Genomic DNA, 22288 nt, shown 5'->3' with positions numbered 1-22288 from the left:
GTATCAGTGTGCACTGTCATTTAGGAGTGTAGTTGGGTGATGGCCTCTGCTGTCCTAGCTCTTAAGGGCAGCTCTCCTGTTGCTAATCCTCTGATGAACAGGACAAAGTGCAGTTCTTAGTTACCAACAAAATCCAGAAGAGTCTGGAAATCCCATCAATGTATAATAGTGCAGCTGTTGTCCTTGAAGTATAGGAAGGCACCTGGGTGTGGACCTTAAATATATTCTACAGGGAGTTTGGAGTTTGACTAGTCACAGTGTTGCTGAGTTGGCTGTAGTCAGGCTGGTTCTCTCAAGAGCAGAAGAAATCCAAGTTAATGGTGTGTTTGTGAACTGTTGAAGATGATTACTGATCCCCTAGAGGTCTCTAGTAAAGATTTGGTTTTACCTGAATAAAATACTGTTTTGAAAGTGTAAATCAACTTGAAATTTAATTATGAATAGCTTTGTAATTTCATGGTGACTTAAAAAAATTAAAAAATTACAAATCAAGAATTTCTAGTTAATAAATTAAAAGCAGAACAGTCAATAAGTAAATAAGGTTCAACCTGATATGTGATAAGCCTTTGAGAGACAGTCATTTAAACATTTTTGAGGAATAAAGTCACCATTTAGTAACTGAAAGCCTCGTAGGCAAACTTAAGACATCTGTTGTTGAATATGAAGTCTTTATAACGCAGATTATACCTCTAACCATGTCGCATTCTGATTGACTGTTTAGATGGGATTCCTCCAAGCCTGAGGACAAGCACTGCATTTTCGCTTCCAGTACTCTAGAGTCTTAGGATAGCAGCTTAGTTTTGGCTTCAGAATTCTGTCATTGCATTAGACTGAAACAAAATCTATAGAAGAAAATATAAGCTGTTACATATTTACAGTCCTGGGTCTTGTCTCTAACCCACTCTTCTGCCCACCCATCTGCAATAAAAAGATACAAATATAAATCATAAGGAAATTTAAGTATTATATTAGCTTCTACAGTTAAGAATTAATAATAGTATGTATTAAGTTAGTTATTTGGAACTCAGAATGCACTTCCGTCAGATAATTTTGTGTCTAAATTTTTCCAGGATACTGGGGAAGAATTTTTTTTTTCCTTGAAAAAAAATTTGGGGGGGGGCAGAGGGTGGGCTTTCTCGGTAGTGCTGGGGCATGGCCACCAGGGAGGGCTACATCCTGTGGTGCTCAGGGGTCTTTGCAGTACTTGTAATCAAACATAGGGCCTTGGGCATGCGAGCCATGTGTTCTGTGCCTCTTGAGCTATCTTCCTGCTTTCTCTTTATATCTTTACATTTACTGACCAGAAGCACTATTTTGAAAGGCTTGCCTTTCGTATTGCAATATCTTTCTTTATTTCTTACCTCTCCGTACTTAAAACATTTTAAAAATATGTTTTCTGGGGCTTTGGGCCACAAATTGGTTGGTGCTAAGGGGTTACTCCTGGCTCTGTACTCAGGAATTACTCATGGCGGGCTTGGGGGACCCTAATGGATACTGGGAATTGAACCTGGGTCGGCTGTACTGTATACCCAGAAGTGCTTGGGTGGTAGTAAAAGAATAGTGGGGTGGGGCCTGAAGGAGGGCACTTGAGGACTATGAGTTTGGTGGATCAGGCCTGAAGGTGCTGGGATTCCATCACAGCATACCTGGATATGCTGTGCCAGGGAAATGAACTTAGGATACAACTTGGGTGTCATGTTATGAGGCAGGTACTGTTTTGCCATTGTGCTATTTTCTGGGTCCCAAATACAGTTACCTCTCCCCCTCTCCATTATTATGAAGACCATACTCAGTGATGCTAGGTCTCTGGGTGATGAACGGTTATTACTTTTTGAGTTTTTGGGCCAAACCTGGCAGTGCTCAAGGGGCTACTACCTGCATGTTGCTCTGATGGTGCTGGGAGATGATGTAGTGTTTAAAATTGAACCTAGGGCTTCTGAAAGCAAAGCATGAACTTGAGCCCTTTGAGCCATCTCCCCAGCCCTGAATTTTGTACATTTTTGTTTGATCTTGTTTTTTGGTTTTCAGGGGCTACTCCTGGTTCAGTGCTTAAGAGTGACCATATATTGTGTTGAGGATTGAATCCACATCTCCTGCATGTAAAATATGAGCTCAGTTTTTTTGAGCTATTTTTTGGAGGGTTCAAAGAGAGATGTGGGCTACCACAAATGAATTTGGATACAAGTTTGGCTAGTGTGATAGAATAAAATGAGAAAGAATATTGTGAAAGTGGCTCCGTGTATTCTTGAGTATTGGGCTTTTGTTCTTCCTTTTCATGAGTTTTCATCCTCTACTTCAGTTCTAGAATGACATGTTTGATGAGGGTGAATTGAGGAGGGTATGAAGGAAAAGGCTGTTAACAGGACATTCACAAGCTATCTAGTCAATCTCTCATCAGTTAAAATAAACACAGATCTCAAGTGAATGACTGTATCAAAGACTGACCCCAAAATTTTAGGACGACTTCTTATTGCTTAAAAAGTTGCCTTTACATGAAAAGTTTCATGCTGAGTGAAATGAGTCAGAAAGAGAGAGACAGACATAGAAAGATTGCACTCATCTAGGGTATATAGAATAACAGAGTGGGAGACTAACACCCAAGAATTGTAGAAATAAGTACTAGGAGGTTGACTCCATGGCTTGGAGGCTGGCCTCACATTCTGGGGAAAGTGCAACTCAGAGAAGGGATCACCAACTATAATGTAGTCGAAGGCCATATGGGGGAAGGGAGTTGCGGGCTGAATGAGGGCTAGAGACTGAGCACAGTGGCCACTCAACACCTTTATTGCAAACCACAACAGCTAATTAGAGAGAGAGAACAGAAGGGAATGCCCTCAGGGTGGGGTGGGGGGAGATGGGATCGGGGAGGGTGGGAGGGATGCTGGGTTTACTGGTGGTGGAGAATGGGCACTGGTGAAGGGATGGGTTCCCGAACTTTGTATGAGGGAAGCATAAGCACAAAAGTGTATAAATCTGTAAATGTGCCCTCATGGTGATTCAAGTATTAAAAATAAATAAATTAATTAAAAAAAAAGTTGCCTTTAGGGCTAGAGGTATAGCACAGTGGGTAGGGCGTTTGCCTTGCATGTGGCCGACCCGGGTTCTTTTCCCAGCATCCCATATGGTCCCCCGAGCACCGCCAGGAGTAACTCCTGAGTGCAGAGCCTGGAGTAACCCCTGTGCATTGCCGGGTGTGACCCAAAAAGAAAAAAAGTTGCCTTGAGGGGCTGGAGAGATTTTATAGTGAGTAAGACACTTGCCTTGCATGAGGCTAACTTGGGTTTGATCCCTAGCACTACTATGGTCTCCCAGCCTCACTAGGAGTGATCCCTCATTTCAGCCAGGAGTAAGCCTGAGCACAACTTGGTGTGATAAAAAAAAACAAATCAAAACAAAAAGTTGTCCATATTGTGTATTTAAATTTGATTTGGACACTAATGCATATATAGACCTTGGAAAAGGAATTTGTAGTAAACCATACAGCAGAGGTGGTTATGACCTCATGTATTCTTATTTATTCTTTATGAGCACAAAGCTATTAATAGTGAGAGAGTATAGTCAAGAGATCTAGATTCTAGTTTGTGCTTTATCATCATACCATATTGCTTCCTCTTGCCTTATTTACCTGTTTTCAAAACCTTTCTTACTATATAGTTTCACTTCACTTATCAGAATGAAAGACCGGATGTTAAAAGTGCTGTGCTGTGGTTGTAAACTTTGTTCTGTAGTCCCTGTTAAATAATATGGAGCTTTTTTTTCTGGCAGAGTGCTGTCAAGTCTTATTTGTATTATTCAAAACTGACTTGAGTTTTTCTAGTCAGATCTGCTCAAGCTGAGTATTGTGTACTAGTGATTCTTTTTAGTCTTCCTTCTGCTGTAAATTTTTTTTTGCCTTTTAATAAACCCGAATGGTAATTAAAATTAAAAGTGCTTGAAATATAAAATAGACAATGAGAATTTGTGTTCAGTTTGTTTTTAACTTAAGGGGTGAAGCAATTCTAAGTAGCTTACAGAATAATCAACTTTCAGAACCATTCAACACAACTGCTCTCATTTTACAGATTAGGGAACTCAGCCCCGGAAGGTGACTCACTCATAGCCATAGTGAGATTCAAATTAAACCAGTGCTTGAGTGATAATAGAAATTCTACCCAGCTTTCTTTTCTTGCTTCCTCTAAACAAATCCATTTGAATTCAACATACTCTTTATACAAATAGAAGAGGAAATGTATGAATAGTGAGAATTTTTTTTTGGATGAGGGTGGATTTTGGGGTACACCTGTTGGTGTTCAGCGCTTACTTCTAAGTTTGCTTAGGGATCACTCCTGGCGGTGCTTGGGCGACCATAAGCCCTGCCAGAGCTGCTTGTAAGGAAAGCACCTTACCCAATGTATTATTGTCTCTACAGATTTGAAAGAGAATTTTTTTAGTTGGATACTTATCATTCAGAACACCTAGAAAAAATTTTTTAGAATTCAAATTTGAGAATAGCACTATTTTTTTTAACGTGTTGAATATACACCTCAAAGTATAACTGAACATTAAGTGAGTATAAATGATTTTTTGGTTTATTTTTGTTTTGGGGCCCCACCTGGCAGTACTCAGGCTTCTGGCTCTGTGCTTAGGGACCACTCCTGACTGGCTTGGAGAACTATATGGGGTGCCAGGGATTGATTGAACCCAGGTCAGCCAAATGTAAGGCACTTCAGTACTTACCCACTGTACTGTATTTCCAACCCATAAATGATTTTTTAATTAAAATCATTATGGAAAACTTTCAGAAGCAATTTAACAAATTATTAAGACAGAACTACTATAAATTGAAAAATTGATTTATTGAAAACTGGACCTTTCTTACTGTTGTAATGATAATACACCATTTCTACTTCCAGTACAGTACTGGGATTGCCTTTTTACAGGGTCATTTCCTATAGTTAGTTTCCATGTATCTAAACTCATATTTCTGGGGGCAGGAGTGATAGTACTGCGGGTAGGGCTTTTTGCCTTGCACGTGATTGACTGGATTTGATCCCTAGCATCCCTTACGGTCCCCCAGGACTGCCAGGAATAATTCCTGAATGCAAAACCAGGCATAACCCCTGAGCATCCGGGGTGTGTCCCAGCATCCCCCAAATAAAAATAAATATCATACTTCTATTTATAAATGGTGATGATAATAGCAAAACTGTTGAATGTAGACATGGGTCATCGGCTTGGTGTTTGCTCAGTCTAGTGACCTTAGAGTTTTCCAGCCTTACAATTTTTTTCTTTTCATTTTTTTGGTTCTGGGATCATACACAATGGTTCTCAGGGTTCACTCTGGCAGAGCTTGGGGAACCATAGGTGGTGCTGGGATTGAACATGGGTTGGTTGTATGCAAAGCACTTTATCCACTGTACTTTTTTTTTTTTTACAATAACTAATATAATTATATTCCTTTGTTACGGGAATCTAAGGTGATTCAGCACTGTACTATATTTCCGTCCCTAGTTTTATGATGTTTTATAATGTTCTTTAAAAAAAAAAACTATATTTAAACACCATGGTTTTCAAAGTTGTTTATAAATATAGTTGTTTCAGGCATTCAGTGTTCCAACACCCATCCCACCACCAATGTGGTCTTCCTTGTTCCCAGTTTTCCACCCAACTGCAAGACTGCCTCCTTGGAAGCCACAAAAGAATTTTTGAAAATATTTTTTGTTAAACAAAATGATAAGTGGAATTATCAAAAAAAAATAGTTCAGTTAAAAGAAAGTTTGAAAATTGTTACATCTTACAATGAGGTTATTAAACTTACTGTCTGAGGATTTACTGAGCTACTGAGTTGTTTGTTGCTAGTTGAGCTTTGTTATTATTTTTGCTTATTGAGCTTAGTTGGCTTCTATGCTACTTCCCCATCTACTTTGTTGTGCTCCTACTGGGCTGTCAGTTTTATGGAATTTGGAGGTGTAACACTCCAGGAATTCTAGAATTGGAATAAATCCTCTCCCCTCCCCCGAGGCCCGCCCCAACATACACATACACTGCCTCTTCCTTAAGGGACCCCAGAGTTTTCAGCCTGGAGACTGGTGTTCTCATGAGTTTCGTTGGCTTGGCTTGGTATCTCTTCCGAAATTCTATGTGAAACTGTGAGACTGGGCCATTTACATGGTGGCAAGCTGTGGAATGTCAGTTTTATATTTGTCTATTAATTTTACCTTTTTAAATTAAATTTAAGTTGCTGTTCATGGTCTGTGAACCACATGCCAACTCAGGAAATGATTTGGGAGTGTGGTGGATGAGGGAAAGGATTATAATAGAATAAAAATGATTTAATCTCACTTAGATAAATGATGTTTAAAGTATATTACTCGGGGCTAGAGAAGTCAAAGGGCTGAGTATGCATGTGGACTGGGTTCTGTGCCTGCAGTGCCTGCTTCTACTGCCCTCCCTCAAGCAATACCAGGTATGGCACCAAAAAACCTGAACAACAACATATGCACACACACACACATACACACACACATGCATATATATATATATGTGTGTATATATGTGTGTGTGTATATATATATATGTAGAGAGAGAGAGAGAGAGAGCCAGTTTTGTCTGTTTTTACCTGTGTCCTAAATTAGGAGGAGTTTGAATAGGTTTTGCTGTTACAGTTATATATTTCAGGGAAAAACAGTCTACTGGGCACTTATATTGTTACGGATGACATCAGCATAAAAGTCCTTTCAAGTTCTCTTTCTGAAATTTAATTACAGGCCCCTTTGTGTTGGGTTTATAACTTAGTTTTCCAGGGCTATTAGTTATAATAGAAAAGAAAAAGCAATTGCATTTCTTGAGGACTTTTGAATTAGAATTTATCAGGCCTTTAAGAAGTTAATTTTTCGGGATTTTCCCTGGCAGAATCTCTTTGGGGGTTGGGGGTGTGGAAGACACACTCCACAGTGCTCAGGGACCACTCTCGACTTGGTGCTAAGGAACTACATGCAGTGCTCGGTGTTGGACCAGGATTGGCTACTTGTAAGTGAAGTACCTTGTTCACTGTACTATCTGGCCCCACTGATAATATCTTTAGTGACAACAGTAGTTTATTTTAAAAGTTGCTGAGGTCATGCTTAGACTTAAAATTTACATTTATGCGTTATAGCTGGATAACACAAGAACCACTCTGTACTAGTCACTGATCGGAACTTTCAGTCATTCAAATATTTATAGCAGTTGAAATTATATTTGAGCCCTTGTATGCTGATTTCAGTTGTTATTTTAGTATGAAATGACGCTTGCTGCTAGACAACAGATTAATCCTGTTACAGGATTTATACCTCCAACCACTAAAGAATGCATTCCATTTTCAGCAGTTTTTGTCACCAGTTCTACATTGGGTAAACTGTGATTTTTGCTGATTAAGCAGAGTGTTGGTGGGATAGGGGTAGGAGCGACTTCAGACAAGGCCACAGTCTCTTAGAGTTCTTATCCACGGTTCAGATTTCAAGAATTAAAAACTTCTCTATTTGTTTTCTGCAGTTTTTTAGATTTCTAGTACCTTCAAAGTACCTAATTTTGACAATTTGTCTTATTTTTATTTTAAATATAACCTGCATTGCATGTGTGATTCCTAGCATAAAAGAAAACTAAACATTTCCCTTTTCCTTGTCTTTGTTAGTGGGTGTGATGTCTGGAGCTTGTACAGATTTGATTGCAGTAACCAGAAATAACCTGGTGGTTTTCGGGGACTGTATTCAGTGCCAGGAATTGCAAGTGCCTTATCTGCTATACCTTCTCTCTGGCATACATCAGTGACTTTTTTTATTTGACGTTTGTAAGACAAATTTACTTAAACAAATTACTAGGATTATAAAGGACAGTTTATGGCATCAAAGCAAACATTTAGCTTTGGAAGAATAAAGCTACAAATGAATCATTAGTGATGCACGATCATTGTTTAGGAGTCGCTATCAGTGTCACTGTCATCCCGTTGATCATCGATTTGCTTCTGTGGGCCTAGCCCAAGATTGTAACAGCCTCTCTTTACTCGTCCTTCCCAACGGTGCTGCATTAGAGGCTCTTCAGGGTCAGGGGAATGAGACTGCTTTTATTAAATTTAGTAGTGTAATGGCTGGATTTGTTTGTTTTGGGGCCACATGAGGCCATGTTCAGAAGGACTTACTCCTGATTCTGAACTCAGGGAATCATATGGGGTGCCAGGGGTTGAACCTTGCAAGGCAATTGCCCTACATGCTGTACTGTTGCTCCAGCCCAAGAAATGTAATTTTAAATCTTTCACTTTAACGTGGGAAAAAAAAAAGTCATTGATTTAGAAATTCTTGGTTTTCAAAGGTTATTTGTAATTGCACTTATATTAGTGGTTTATGATGCAGTTAAATATACTTTTTATTCATACATCATTTCAACACCATACCCATCACCTTAGTGTCTGCTTTCCTCCACCAATGGCCCACGGCCCCCCTCATAGCTACACCAGCTCCATGTAAACTCAGTTCTATGGACAAAATCTCCAGTTCCAATGACTTTGACTGTTTGTTCTTCCTGTACTATGTTTTTTAATCTCACATATGAAAGAGAGGATATATGTGTGTATATATAATTTTTTTAATTGTGAAGTTGGTGACACCTACACACAGATGAGTAGAGTTAAAATCCTGGAATTCCATAGATTTGTAAATCAGTTATAAGTTGATAAAATATTCTTTAAAAACTGAATATTTTTATAGGTATATATTTTTCAATACTAGTAATTATTCTGTGATAATTCATTAAAAATATACATGAAATATGCTGAGTGAAATGAGTCAGAAAGAGAGAGACAGACATAGAAAGATTGCACTCATCTATGGTATATAGAATAACAGAGTGGGAGACTAACACCCAAGAACTGTAGAAATAAGTACCAGGAGGTTGACTCCATGGCTTCGAGACTGGCCTCATGTTCCGGGGAAAGGTCAACTCAGAGAAGCGATCACCAACTACATTGTAGTCGAAGGCCATGTGGGGGAAGGGAGTTGCGGGCTGAATGAGGGCTAGAGACTGAGCACAGCGGCCACTCAACACCTTTATTGCAAACCACAACAGCTAATTAGAGAGAGAAAACAGAAGGGAATGCCTTGCCACAGTGGCAGGGTGGGGTGGGGGGGAGATGGGATTGGGGAGGGTGGGAGGGACACTGGGTTTACGGGTGGTGGAGAATGGGCACTGGCGAAGGGATGGGTTCCCAAACTTTGTATGAGGGAAGTATGAGCACAAAAATGTATAAATCTGTAACTGTACCCTCACGGTGAATCTCTAATTAAAAATAAATAAATTTAAAAAAAATATATACATGAAATAGGGGCCGGAGCGATAGCACAGCGGGTAGGGCGTTTGCCTTGCACGCGACCGACCCGGGTTCGATCCCCGGCATCCCATATGGTCCCCCAAGCACTGCCAGGAGTAATTCCTGAGTGCAAAGCCAGGAATAACCCCTGAGCATCGCTGGGTGTGACCCAAAAAGCAAAAAAAAAAAAAAATATATATATATATATATATATACATGAAATAGATAAGTCCCACATGTAAAATTTAGTAAAAGAATTAAAATTTTAAAGGTGAAAATCTGAATTTAAGGCCTATAGAAGTCTGAAAGTATGTTTTATCTTAAGGGAATATTAACTTTATGTTAGGAAACATTATAGATACCGTTTAGGTATCTGCATTAATAAGAGATTGTAACAAAAATATAGGTGTGAAAAAAAACCTGATCAGGCATAAAACATTCAATATAGTTGAAACATTAACCTGTATTAAAAATGCATAAAATCCTTGGCAAACTAGGAGTAAGTAAACCTTTCTTAATCTAGTAGAGGGCATCCATAATTACCATAAGTGAATGCTATACTCAGTGTCTAGTTGTACTTCATCAGATTTGTCTTCTTGTTCTTCAGGGACTTGATTCATATATTGTTCTCTTGAAATGCATCCATACTTCTGGCGTGCTATTCATTTTTTAAAATTTCATATGTTTTTCCATCTTACATTTTCTAGAGGTTTTTACTGTTTCATCTTGGACTACTCAATCTTTTTCGTAGCTGCATAGATCTTCTACTGTTTTTTTTAAAATATCATCCACTATACTCATAATTTGTCATTTCTGATACTCTTATTTCAGCTGTCATTCTTTATTATATTTTGCTGGCTACCTGTGTCATCCTTTCTTTGAGCTCATTCAGCAGACTCACATGGTTTTTTTTTTTTTTTTTTTTTTTGCTTTTTGGGTCATACTTGGCAATGCACAGGGGTTACTCCTGGCTCTGCACTCAGGACTCACCCCTGGCACTGCTCAGAGGACCATATGGGATGCTGGGAATCGAACCCGGGTTGGCCGCGTGCAAGGCAAGCGCCCTACCCGCTGTGCTATTGCTCCAGCCCCTCACATGGTTTCATCATAGTCATTTTCTGAGAATTTACAGAGCTGGTTGGTGCTGATTGAGCCTTTTTTGTTGTTCTTTTCAGTTACTGAACTTGGTGGGCTTCTACAAGTCTTTCCCATTGGATTTTCTGTGTTCCTTCTGTGCTGGGTGTGGGGGTGGGGTGTGAATCTTTGTAGTTAGCCTCTCTGGGAGTCTTTGAGAGTTCAGGATCAGTTTTTTAGTTTTTTCTTCCCTGCCTATCTTCACCTAGTTACAGGAAGTACAACTGTGAGCAGTGTGAGACTTGATGAGTAGAGCTCTAGTACCAGTTGATGTGGTGGAGGTGAGGTGGGGTGTGGAGGCTGCCTGGACCTAGCTCGAAGGAAGGGGAATCTGCCTTGGTTCTAAAAAGAGCTCTGGAGATGTCAGCAGGAGGTTAATTTTACCTAGGAGATTGGGGACACCAGTAGAGGTTCAGGAGAATGTGGACTTTCTCTTAATGTTTTTTCCTTTGCCTCTTCATCGTATGAAACATTTCTCCTTTCTAACCAGGCAGTTGCTGTGGTGCAGAATGGCTGACCTCAATCTTAAAGACGCATTAACAGACCCATCTCCAGAAATTGAGGAGGAGATAAAACGGGACTTCATTGCTACACTGGAAGCAGAGGCCTTTGATGATGTTGTGGGAGAAACTGTTGGAAAAACAGAATATATTCCTCTTCTGGATGGTGATGAGAAAGCTGGGAATACAGAGTCAAAAAAGAAACCATGCTCAGATACTAGCCAGGTTGAAGGTAAGTAATTAACCCAAGTGAAATGTATATTCAGAAAGTAGATTAGCCCCAAAAAAGCAAAAAAAAAAAAAAAAACAAAAAAAAAGGGGGGCTGGAGTGATAGCACAGCGGGTAGGGCGTTTGCCTTGCACGCGGTCGACCCGGGTTCAAATCCCAGCATCCCATATGGTCCCCTGAGCACCGCCAGGGGTAATTCCTGAGTGCAGAGCTAGGAGTAACCCCTGTGCATCGCCAGGTGTGACCCAAAAAAGAAAAAAAAAAAAAAACAGAAAGTAGATTAGCAATTTAGCTTTGAGTCATAAATTTAGAACTCTTTACTAAGGTGAATGGGGCTTAATACTGTAGGCTAATTTTTACTCGTTGTCAGCATTCTTTGAAATCACGGAGGCAGTCTATTACCACTTAGTTGAGCATTTCCTCAGGAAACTGTAGATAATTTTTTAAATTAATTTTAATTATTATTTTTTATTTTTTTCTTCCTGTACTCCCTCATTTAATCTGGGCTGCCACAGTCAGTCAGGCAGAAAGTGCGGGGATGGTAAAAATTTATTTTTAATTATTTTTGTTGTTGTTGTTGTTGTTTTTGGGCTACTCCAGGGATCCTCTGGGCTTACTCCCAGCTCTCAGGTATCACTCTTCACAGGCTTAGGGGTTATATTTGAGCACTGTGATGAAATTCAATACTTTTACCCTAAGATTTATTCTGTAACATCTCAATTGTAGTATAAGCTGCCTTTTAATTTCCTAAGTTAAGCTGTTTGCTCTGCCCTCTTTTAAAAAAACTTACTTAAAACATAACAATGTTTTTCTTACGTCAATGTTTAATATATAACAGAATCAGTTCTTCTTTGTTCATCTTTTGGAATGATCTTAGGTCAGGATTAAAACATGGGGGTGGGAGAGATAGTACAGTGGGCAGGCGAGTTGCCCCTGCATGCCCTGACCCGGGTTTAATCCTTGGCCACCTATATGGTCCCTTGTGCACTGCCATGAGTGATCCTTGGATACAGAGCTAGAAGTAAGACCTGAGCACTACCAGATATGGCTTCAAAACCAATTCCCCTGCCATTCCAAAATATATTAAACACTCAGAAGTGGTCAGATCAAATTTGCTAACACTTTTTGTGGATTTTTGGCATCCATATTCATTTGGGTTATTGGTTTTTAGCTTTCTTGTAATGCCTTTTGTCTCTTTTTTAAAATAATTTTTTGACTGAAACCGTAATGGTTGACTGGGTTCCATCCTTGGCATCCTGTATGGTCCCCCAAGCAACACCAGAAGTGATTCCTGAGTGCAGAGTCAGGTTTTATCCTCTGAGCATCACTGGGTGTGCTCCCCTCCCCCAAAAAAACCCAAAATAATAAATAATTTTAATTTGATTCTACCGTACCTTTTATTTTTGTTGTTGAGATTATTGAGGTCTCCACACTTGATTAAGTACTTGCACGTTCATTTCATGCTAGGAATCATGCTCAGCTTGTGGGGTGGTGGTGGTGGTAGTGATCAGATTTGAGCCCTGACGCTTGCATGGCAGGTGCTCTACCACTGGGCTATCCCCACACTCTTTTTCTGGTTTTATGACTTAAATCACGATGGCAAACATATGTTAGGAAGTTCCTTCCTACTTTGTTTTCTAGCATTGATTGTGTATATTTTATTATTATTACTATTATTATTATTTTAATTTTGTTTGGGGGCCACACCCGGTGGTGTTCAGAGGTTACTGCTGGCTCTGCAAGCAGGAATCACTCCTGGTGGGCTCAGAGGACTATATAAGATGCCAGACCATATGGGCTGCTGGGATCAAACTCAGGTCAGCGCATGCAAGGCAATCACCTTATCTGATGTCCTATCTCTCTGGCACTGATATATATATATATATATATATATATATATATATATATATATATATATATATATATATATTTGCTTTTTGGGTTACAACCAGCGATGCACAGGGTTATTCTTGGCTCTAGTAGGAATTACCCCTGGTGGTGCTCAGGGGACTGTATGGGATGCTGGGAATCAAACCCAGGTTGGCTGCGTGCAAGGCAAATGCCCTACCTGCTGTGCTATTGTTCCAGCCCCTCTGGCACTGATTTAAAAAAAAAAAAGTAACAAAATGAAACAGCTGTACATATTGTCTATGTTGCCTGTGCTCATGTTGCCCACATGTTCCGTCTAGAGATGGGGACTTTCATACGTGAACATTGTGATGTGTACTGGCTCTCTCTGCTCTCGAGAGGTCTGTTCTCTCTTGAGCACATACCTTAACCCATCTCTCTCCTTACCTCTCTTATTTCCCCAATTAACTTGTTATACTTCACTTTGGAAAAAAAATTAAACAGAGCAGTCACTATAGCTGGAGTTGTATTTCAGCTTTTTCCTTTGTCAGGATTATAAGTAGAAATTTAATTTGAGAATAAAACTATTCAGAGTATTCTCTGAAGCTGTTAATTTGTATCTTTCTTGGCATTTGTCCATTTCCTCAGAACTATCAAATTAATGAAGATGAAGTTATCATAATTTTTTATTTTTGTTTTTGCATCAGTGAGCCTCACACATGCATTGCAAGTGCTCTTCTGCTTTACTATATCAGTGGTCCTTTTATTTTAAGGGTCATAGCTGGCTGTGCTTGGGGGATCATGTACTGCAGGAGGAAGCAGTGTTCATGTCCTAGGGAACCTGGGGCTCCTGTACACAAAGCATGTAGTCTAGTTATTTTAGCCATCTCCTTGGCCATATTCCTCTTTTTGTGTGTGTGTTTGTTTTTGTTTGGGATTACACCTGCTGATTCTCAGTGGTTACTCTTGGCTCTGAACTCAGGAATAACTCATGGTAATGCTTAGGAGGAGATATGGGATGCAGGGGGCAGGGTGGAGGAGGGCAATCGACCTAGGGTTTGTATTGTCTTGTGCAAGGCCAAGTGCCCTACTCACTGAACTACTTTTCTAACCCCTCCTTGCTTATTTATTTTTGAAGTGAGGGTGCCACACCCAGTGGTATTCATTTATTGAAACTTACTTAGAAAATTGGGCTGGCGCAATAGCACAGCGGTAGGGTGTTTGCCTTGCACGTGTCCGACCCGGGTTCGATTCCTCCGTCCTTCTCAGAGAGCCTGGCAAGCTACTGAGAGTATCTCGCCCACACGGCAGAGCCTGGCAAGCTACCCGTGGCATCTTCGATATGCCAAAAACAGTAACAACAAGTCTCAAAATGGAGACGTTACTGGTGCCCACTCAAGCAAATCGATGAGCAACGGGATGACAATCATACAGTGATACTTAGAAAATTGTGAGGGGAGAAACACTGAGTTGGGGGGAGGAGGGGCATTATTCTTCAAATATCTCTAGGGCCTTTTTTGCTTCCTCCCTTCGTTGTTGGGTTTTTTGTTTTTGTTTTTTTGTGATTGGCAGTGTCATACATATGATTGTGTGGCTCCCACATTTAGTTGTAGTGTTCACTGGGTAGTAGTGGTCATGTAGTGGTCATAAGTCAGGTTGCATGTATACTTTCTGGGTGTGGTGCTTATAGACAATTGACTTTGTCATGGCTAGAAGTTTTGTGGCACCAGGGATCAGAGACAACAGAGCTGCCTGACTCAAGGACAGCACCATTGGTGAAATTCTACTTGGCTCATGTCTAAGCCACCAAGCTATCCTTACAGGCCCTATTCTTTCACTTCATATATTAGTAACTTGAGAACATTTTTTTCTTGATGAATATGGATAGTGTTTTACCAATTTAGTTCAGTAAACCAGCTTTTGGATTCTTAGTTTTCCATCTCATTCCCCCAATTTTATATTTTTAATTTTTGTTCACATCTTTATTGATTGCTTTCCTTTTGCTTTGAATTGATTTGCTTTTCTAGTTTAAGGTGATATCTTAGATCTGAGCTTCTTATCACTCAGGAGTCTTGTTTTGTTTTGTTTTGGGGCCACACCCAGTGATGCTCAGGAGTTACTCTGGCTCACACTGACGAATTACTCCTGGTAATACACGATGTTAGGAATTGAACCCAGGTTAGCCGTGTGCAAGGCCCTACCTGCTGTACTATTGCTCTAACTAGGATTAAACCCAAAACTTCACCCATGTGAAGCATGCTTTCTACCATCGAATTATATTCTGATCCTTGATTTTTTTTTTCTTTCTGTGGGATGGCTACACCTGGTGGTAATCAGGCCTTACTTTTAGTTCTGTACTCAGGAATCACTCCTGGTGGAAGTCCAGAAACCATATGAAGTTCTTGGGATTGAACGAGGTTGAATACATGCAAGGCAAATGTCCTACTGACTGTACTATCATTCTGGCGCCCCCTTTTTAAATCTCTTCTTTGATTTTTTTTTGGGGGGGCGGGGGTGGGAATGGGGAGGTGGTTTGGGCCATACCTGGTATGTTTGGATGCTACTCCAAGATTAGTTGTGTGGGGGTCACTCATGATAAGTGTTTAGGTGGTGCTGTGGATCAAAGCCTGGGCATTTCTTTGCCACCCTTTGAACTGTCTCCCTAACCCCCTTGATATATTTTTAAAGTGTCCTTCAAAGTATTTTCTTATTTCCTTTGTGGATTCTTTTTTGACTCATGGATTACTGGTAAAGAAGTGTTTAATTTTTCAGTATTTGGGAATTACTCAAACATCTTTCTGTAGTTGACTTTTTATTTCATTCTATTGTGGTTAGAAGATATTCTTTGAAATTTCAATTTATTTCAAATTGTCAGATTTTGTTTTATGGTTCTGAACATGGTTTGCCATGATCAGTGATTTGTGAGTACTTGGAAATAGTTTTTGTAATTTTCTTGCTCTGTGGAGTAATTTGGGTTTGTCGGAGTTGTTCAGGTTTCTTGTATCCTCACTGGCTTTATTATGTTTGCTGTAATATTTCTGAGAAGATAGTACAACAGGTAAGGCATTTACCTTGCAAGCGGCTGACCTGGGTTTAACCTTCAGCATCCCATATGGTCCCCAGAGCACTGCCAGGAGTAATTCCTGAGTGCAGAGCCAGCAATGACCCCTGAGCATTGTCGGGTGTGAACTAAAAAAGCCAAAAAGATGGGGCCGGAGTGATAGCACAGCGGGTAAGGCGTTTGCCTTGCACTCAGCCGACCTGGGTTCGATCCCTGGCATCCAATATGGTTCCCCAAGCACCGCCAGGAGTAATTCCTGAGTGCAAAGCCAGGAGTAACCCCTGAGCATCGCTGGGTGTGACCCAAAAAGCAAAAAAAAAAAAAAAAAAAAAAAGCCAAAAAGAAAAAAAAAATGCCCATGGTTTAATGGATTTGTTTGTTCCTTAAATTCTGCCCCTTTTTTGGTTCTGTTTTGTTTTGGGGGCTATACCTCACTGTATTCAGGGCTTACTCCTGGCTCTGTGCTCAGTGGTTGCTCCTGGTAGGACCCAGGGGACTATGGAGAATGCTGGAGATCAAACCCTGGCCAGCCATGTGCAAGGCAAGAAACCTACCTGTTGTGTTATTTCTTCAGCTCCAGTTCTGCTCATTTTAGTTTTATGTATTTCAAAGATAAATTGGTAGTAGGATTGTTGTTTCCTGAATTATCTTCATTATGTAATGCCCTCTTTTATTCCTGCTTAGATTATTTGTGCTAAAGTCTAATTGCCTCAGGTCTGGAGCAATAGTACAGTGGGTAGGGCATTTGCCTTGCATGCAGCTATCCTGGGTTCGATCTGGAATCCCATGTAGTCCCTAGAGGACTGCCAGGCGGGATTCCTGAGTGCAGAGCCTGGATTCACCCCTAAGCATCGCTTGCTGTGACCTAAAAAAGCCAAAGTAAATAAATAAGTAATCTTTTAAAACTTTTTTTAATTACTGTGAGATACAGTTAAAAAGCTTTCATGTTCGAGATTCAGCCATTCAATGATCGAACACCCATCCCTCCACCAGTGCACACTTTCCACCAGCAGTGACCCCAGTATATTGTGCCCCCCTACCCCCATTGCTGGCATGGCCTGCCTCCTGCCTCCATGGCTGGCAATTTTCCCAATTCTCTCTACTTTTGGGCATTATATTTGCTCAAAGTTTTCAACCACCATTCAGGCCTGCCTGCCAGGGGTGGATGCTAGATCATTTATTATCCATTGCTCATTTTGAAAATCTTGGGTGCCACGGCTGTGCGCTTCTGGAATCCTAGATTGTAAATGGTTGGGTTCTGGAGACATTTCTGTAGGACACTAGTCCATTTTGGGATTCAATTGGGCGTCTCTGGACCAGGGCTCTTAGTGTGCTAAGACGGCACCTGGAGGCACATTGTGGGGGTGACAGCTAGGCTGACAAGCAGGTGGGGAGCCAGGGAGGGACAGCCTGGCACCTCTGCCATCATGTGGCATGGAGATTTAATCCTGGAATTCGCATACCTGGGCCTTGCTTGAGGAAGCTTTTGGTCGCCAGGATTCCATCTTGGAGTAGGTGGGGAGACTGTACCTGCTCCATCTGGGGTGCCCCAGTGAAATTGGCTTGGTGTGGGGCCAGGAGAGATCTCCGGCTCTGTGGCATCTTCCGGGACTTGCTGCTGTGTCTCTGGCTTTTGACTTCTTTTGAGATTTTTTTATGGGTCTCTGAAGCAAGGCTAGTAATAGAGTTTACAGGGTGGCACTGGAGTTGGTTTGTGGGGGTGACTGCCAGTGCTTCCATGTGTATTGGGAAGTGTGGGGAGGTAGCTCACCCCAACTCTGAGAAAGCCTGGAGATTTCAGTCACAAAACCTGCATACCCAAATTTTCAGCAGATTATATTGGTGAGGCTCTTCCTGAGATGGTGGAGTCAGGCTGAGGGGGATGGCGGCGATTTTAGATTGTGGAAGCAAGCGGCTGCTTTGGGCTCTGCTTGGGCAGGCACTCCGATTTACCCCAGTCTGTTCAACCATGCGAGGTTCGAGATTAACTGTGACTTTTGGTCCCTTTCGATATTTATCTATGGGTCTCTGAAATAAGGCCAATAAATGTGCTTGTATAGCTGAGCTAAAGGTGGTTTGTTGGCATGGCTCCCACATACCTAATTTGTTGCCCTTTAATTTTTTTTTTTTCTTTTTGAGTCACACCTGGCGATGCTCAGGGGTTACTCCTGGCTCTGCACTCAGGAATTACTCCTGGCGGTGCTTGGGGGACCATATGGGATGCTGGGAATCGAACTGGGGTCGGCTGTGTGCAAGGCAAGCACCCTACCCGCTGTGCTATCTCTCCAGCCCCCATTGCCCTTTAATTTCTTGGTAAACTTGGTCCCAAGTTGTTGGGGTCCGGCCAAAGGGACATCAGCAATTTTTTTTTTTTAATTGAATCACCATGTGAAAAGTTACAAAGCTTTCAGGCTTAAGTCTCAGTTATACAATGATTGAACACCTATCCCTTCACCAGTGCACATGTTCCACCACCAAGAACCCCAGTATACCTTGCATCCCCCCGACCCCCACCTGTGTGTCTGATGATTTTCACTTTAATTTCTCTTTACTTTGATTACATTCAATATTTCACAGAAAACTCAACTATTATTATTTGGAATTTTCCCCCAACAATCAGACCTGCCGCAAAGGCATCATTTGATAATTTGTTTTCCATTGCTGAGAATGGAGAGCGTATAAGGTCTCACTGTTTTGGATTTCTGGTATTTTAGTAATTAATTCCAGAGAAATTTCTGCCAGAAGTCACATCATTGCAAGCTCATACCTCTGTTTAGTGGGCCTTATAAGATGGCGGTCACCATGCCACCAAGGAAAGGAAAGGCCGAGATTAGAGAAACCTTTCCCCTCCTGGGGCAACATGGGGCCATAGCTTAGTTCACAGTCTAGAGGCATTTCTGCAAGAAGCCCACAGCGGCAATTTTGGGGTGTCAAGAAGCCTGAAGGCACCATCAGGCTGCTGATGCACTTTCCCCACAGGTACAGGTTGACCTGTTGGTGGCATCATACCCCCTTAAATAAATATTTTAAAAAATACAGCCTGTTAGGATGCCTAATCTTTGATTTATCCTAATATAGATACTCCAGCTTCCTTTGGTCTTTGGCCACACCCAGTTGTGTTGGAGATACTCTGGTCAGCATACTCTGGCCTAATGGAAAGCCATGTGATCCGGAAATTGTTTTTGAGTTACCTCTCCTGCCCCTTTGTTAAAATTTTAATCTTTCTCTATATCCGCCAACTGCCTTTTAGATTTCCCTTAAGATTTTACCTTTATTTTTGTTTTTAGCAATTTGAATATGCTGTGTTAGGTTAATGTTTTGGTATTTGTCTGCATGGGGTACTTCTGAACTTTTTTTTTTTTTTATTTGTTTTGGCTATTCCTACTGGTGCTTCTGCATGCAAAGCATATGTGTCCAGGCTAATGAGCTATTTCCCCAGCTCTTAAGTTATACTAAAAACAAAACAAAAAAAAAAACTGGCCAAATAGTACTGTGGGTTGCATGCATTAACCTGGGTTCAATCCTGGACACCACACATGGTACCCCAAGTCCACCATCAGGAGTGATACCTGAGTGTAGAGCCAGGAGTAAGCCCTTAGTATAGCTGGGTGTAGTCCAAAAACCCAAAACCCAAACCAAGGAATCATAACTGTATGTAATAGTTGCCATTGTTAACGTGGGGTTCCCTGCCATTGGTTCACACCAGATCATTTTATTCTTTGTTAGCACATGTGCTTTCTGTATACTGATTTCGTATTCCTTTATTCCTTGTGTTTAGGATGAGGGTGTTTCTAAGTGTCTTGGTCAACTCTTAGCTTTTTCTTTTGGTTTTTGGACCACACCTAGCATTGCTCAGTGCTTACTCTTGGCTCTGTGCTCAGGAATCAGTCCTGGCAGGGCGGAGGAGACCATATGTGTTGCTAGAGATTGAACCTGTTAGGTTGTGTGCAAGGCAAATTCCCTACCTGCTGTATTGCTCTGGCCCCCCACTCTCAGCTTTGACATTTCCTATGCCCTGGGCCTTAGAGAAGTCTTTGTAGTCTTTTTTTCCCCCCTCCCCACACCTGGCATTGTTCTGGGGACAGTATGGGATGTTGGGAATCAAACCTAAGTCAGCTGCATGCAAGGCAAGTACCCTACCTGCTGTACTATATAGCTTTGGCCCCCTTTCTCTGTAGTCCTGCCTCCTCCCTTATACAAGACTACTATCTATACTTGTAGTGGTCTGGAGTTGCACAGGGGACTATATGGGATGCTGGGAATCGACCCTGTGTACCGCCAGGAGTAATTCCTGAGTGCAGTGCCAGAAGTAACTCCTGTGCATCGCCGGGTGTGACCCAAAAAGAAAAAAACAAAAACAAAAATAAAAAACTTTTTAGTTGAATTCTTAACTGCTCTGTGACATCCAGTATCTTTTGCTCCCACTGTCTTAGACAAGAGAGCTAGTGCTTTTGTCCCATATGTGCTTGAAGGTCTTATCTTGGTTTAGATTTTATACTGCTTAATGGCTCTAAAAACTGTTTTATGGTTAGTTCAGTTTTATTGTGTAATTGGCCTGCCTTTTTGTTGTTGATGGTATGAGTGACATATCTCCTCACTTCCAATGGTTAATGTGGAAGAGAAGCTATTCCTGGTTTATTTTAGGAGCGAATGTGGTGGAAGGGAAACTTCAGATTATCAGGAAAAAATTTCCAAGTTTAATATCGGAAGGAAGGAAGGAAGGAAGGAAGGAAGGAAGGAAGGAAGGAAGGAAGGAGGGAGGGAGGGAGGGAGGGAGGGAGGGAGGGAGGGAGGGAGGGAGGGAGGGAGGGAGGGAGAGAGGGAGGGAGGTTGGTTTTTGCTCATAAAAATTATCATTGGGATGGCGATCCAAAGAGTAAAGCATGAAGTGTGCTTGCCTTACACATGGCTGGTCCAATGGCTGGCATTCCATAAGGTCCCCAGACTCCTCCAGGAGTGATCCCTGAGCACTGCTATGTGTGGCCCAAAAACCTAGATAAAAATAAATAAAAATAAAATTGGGATAAGGAGATAGCTCAAAGGGTTGCATCGGTATGCTTTGCTAGCTCGAGACCTAGATTCTATACCCAGCACTACATGGTCCCTGGAGCATTGCACCTTGTGGGAAATTTTTTTCAGAGCACCACTGGGTGTGACCCCAACCAAAACCAATTAAGATTATTTAAAATGCCCCCTCTCAGCTGGAGCAATGGTAAGCTGGTAAGGTATTGCCTTGCATGCAGCCAGCCCAGGTTCAATCTCCAGCATTCCATTTGGTTCCCCCGAGCACTACCAGGAATAATTCCTGAGTTCAGAGTCAGGAGTTACTTACCCCTGAGCATTGCCAGGTGTGGCTCAAAAATAAAAAAAAAAAACAGAGGTCCCTGGGAAGCAACTCAGGGATTGCTAAAATTTTTAATTTGTCTATTACATATAATTAATATCTCACTAACCCAAGTATTAGATATAGCTCAGTGGTAGAGCACTTGTCTTGTGTTAGCCCTGAGTTGAATCCCCTGAATCACAAAGGCAGAAAGTCACCAAAGTTTTCTATACCGTAACACTGTAGCACTGTTGTCCGGTTTTTTATGGATTTGTTCAAGTGGGCACCAGTAACATCTCCATTGTGAGACTTGTTACTGTTTTTAGCGAATGAAATACGCCATGGATAGTTTGCCAGGCTCTGCCGTTCGGGTAGGATATTTTCAGTAGCTTGCCGGGCTCTCCGAGAGGGACTGAGGAATCAAACCCTGGGGTGGCTGCGTGCAAGGCAAATGCCCTACCCGCTGTGCTATTGCTCCAGTCCATGAGAAATTAAAGTATGAATTAATGTAATATGAATGGGGCTGGAATGATAGTATGGGGGTAGGACACTTGTTTTACACACTGCTGACCCACTTTCAATCTCCAGCACCCCTGTGGTCCCAGTGATCCCTGGTGTGGCCCCAACCAAACAGACATGTTGAAGATAAGCAACAGGGGGGAAAAGATTCCAAGTGTGTTAAAACCTCAACACAGAAGTCCACGTCAGGGCAGTTCGTATAACCGTGTATGCATAAATATTTCTACTTGGGAGATTGAGAGAATATTTTCTTCTCAACACCACAGAAGGTCTTTGATACTAAAATGTTGCTTCTGTAGATTGTCTAAGATAGTGATTCTCGATGTATGGTACTTGTGTCAGCAGCGGTTTCACT

General features: G+C 41.4%; 1 protein-coding gene across 1 annotated transcript in view; it reads left to right on the top strand.

Moving 5' to 3' along the window:
• The window catches only part of MAP4 (microtubule associated protein 4), a 172719-nt gene that overhangs the window by 51993 nt on the left and 98438 nt on the right, over window positions 1-22288 (top strand). Inside the window, 1 exon segment of the mRNA XM_055135293.1 lies at window positions 10944-11185. Within this exon segment, the coding sequence (XP_054991268.1) occupies window positions 10963-11185 (223 nt within the window). The 5' untranslated portion in view covers window positions 10944-10962.

Source organism: Sorex araneus, chromosome 4 (genome assembly GCF_027595985.1).
Source record: "Sorex araneus isolate mSorAra2 chromosome 4, mSorAra2.pri, whole genome shotgun sequence".
NCBI lineage: Eukaryota > Metazoa > Chordata > Mammalia > Eulipotyphla > Soricidae > Sorex > Sorex araneus.
This window is presented reverse-complemented; position numbering and strand designations above follow the sequence as displayed.